The 1,816-nt window shown below is 31.9% G+C and overlaps 1 protein-coding gene across 1 annotated transcript; it reads right to left on the reverse strand.

Moving 5' to 3' along the window:
- Window positions 1–390: 390 nt before the first annotated feature.
- On the reverse strand, window positions 391–1,361 carry LOC111084361 (SLIT-ROBO Rho GTPase-activating protein 3-like). The gene is made up of 2 exons (XM_022381096.1): window positions 1,135–1,361; window positions 391–675 (listed from the first exon to the last, which is right to left on the reverse strand). Exons 1-2 carry the CDS (start codon window positions 1,270–1,272, stop codon window positions 424–426), a joined length of 390 nt encoding a protein of 129 aa, XP_022236804.1. The 5' UTR covers window positions 1,273–1,361; the 3' UTR covers window positions 391–423.
- Between the last annotated feature and the right edge of the window lie 455 nt (window positions 1,362–1,816).

A 1,816-nucleotide genomic window follows, 5' to 3' on the forward strand; every position in this document is an offset into this window, starting at 1 on the left:
ATAAAAACACCAGTCAAAACTAGGAACGTAGCATAAAAACACTAGTCAAAACTAGGAACGTAGCATAAAAACACTTGTCAAAACTAGGAACGTAGCATAAAAACACTTGTCAAAACTAGGAATCTAACATAAAAACACTAGTGAAAACTAGGCACGTAGCATAAATACACCAGTCAAAACTAGGCACGTAGCATAAAAACACTTGTCAAAACTATGAACCTAACATAAAAACACTTGTCAAAACTAGGAATCTAACATAAAAACACTTGTCAAAACTAGGAATCTAACATAAAAACACTTGTCAAAACTAGGAATCTAACATAAAAACACTTGTTAAAAGCAGAATTACAACATAAAGCAGTTTATAAATAAATTTCTAGACAATACATAATTGATATTTTTACACTACACATAGACAAATAATTAGTTAATATTTACTTCTAAGTACTCCTCCAAGCTTCCACCAAACAACATTGGCTGACCAACAACTGGTGTCTGGCCAATTCGCTTTTTTCTTGTTCGACGTGGTAACACATGTGGTCGTGATACAGCAAGAGGTAGTGACACCCCACTAGTTGATAAAACAGCTTCATCTGCTAATTCACAACGCATAAGTTCAGCTTTGGCCTGTAGACGTGCTATCAAACTGCTGTCTAGGGTGTACTTTTGAAATTTCTAAGGAGGAGTTCTTTTATTAAGTATATTTCTACATAAAATTATTATATACACATACACATTCATAAATGGAAAAAAAATATAAAACTAGGAATGTAACAAAAACTTGCAGTATACAACTTGCAAGTATAAGTAGAATTATATGGAGGGAGGCAGTTGTCCCTCCCCCCTTTTTTTTTTATGTTGGATATAATATACACAACATTCACAATAATTAAGTTACACTACTAATTTCTTTTTTTTCCTCCCACACTTTGGTCACAAGTCCAATCCATGCTTTGCAATTAAAATAACACTTAAATTCTCATGAAGCAGATTTTCAGAGGAATACATTTTTTTTAAAACAATAATAACCTTTCTGTCCTTTATAAACATTATAAAATTATTGAGTGAAAAGTTCAGTAAAATGATTGTAAAACTTTACTTAGATTCATACTTTCTTCAACAATAACAACTTACATTTAAATAAAAGTCTTCGGTTTCCTGTCTGTCAGCTCGTAGCTTGAGAGCAAGTGTTTCTGGCTGTTTGAGACTACTTCTTTCATTACTTTCATCGGCAAACAGAGAAGAGCAGTCATAATCTTTAATGCTGATCATTTCCAAAAGAGAGCGCTCTGCAGTCTCGAGAGTTTTCCAAACCTACTCACAAACAATTTTAAAAAGTTCCGTACCTTTAGTTGGGTACTGTATTGTCACTATTAAGTATCTCTTAAAACTAAATCTGATCCTGATTAGATGCACAGTGAAACAAAGTGGGTGTTGCCAGTAGTGACAGAAAAGAAAGTATTATTTTATTTCCTTCACCTACACGTAACTTAGATGTATGAACAGCTGTACCAAAACTATTAGTTATACCATGATAGTTACAATAAGTTGATACCAAAACTATTAGTTATACCATGATAGTTACAATAAGTTGATACCAAAACTATTAGTTGTACCACGATAGTTACAATAGGTTGATACCAAAACTATAAGTTATACCACGATAGTTACAATAAGTTGATATAACACTATTAGTTATACTATGATAGTTACAATAAGTTGATATAACACTATTAGTTATACCACGATAGTTACAATAAGTTGATCCAACACTTAGTTATACCATGATAGTTACAATAAGTTGATACCAAAACTA

Source organism: Limulus polyphemus, unplaced genomic scaffold (assembly GCF_000517525.1).
Source record: "Limulus polyphemus unplaced genomic scaffold, Limulus_polyphemus-2.1.2 Scaffold18494, whole genome shotgun sequence".
NCBI classification, from domain to species: Eukaryota; Metazoa; Arthropoda; class Merostomata; order Xiphosura; family Limulidae; genus Limulus; species Limulus polyphemus.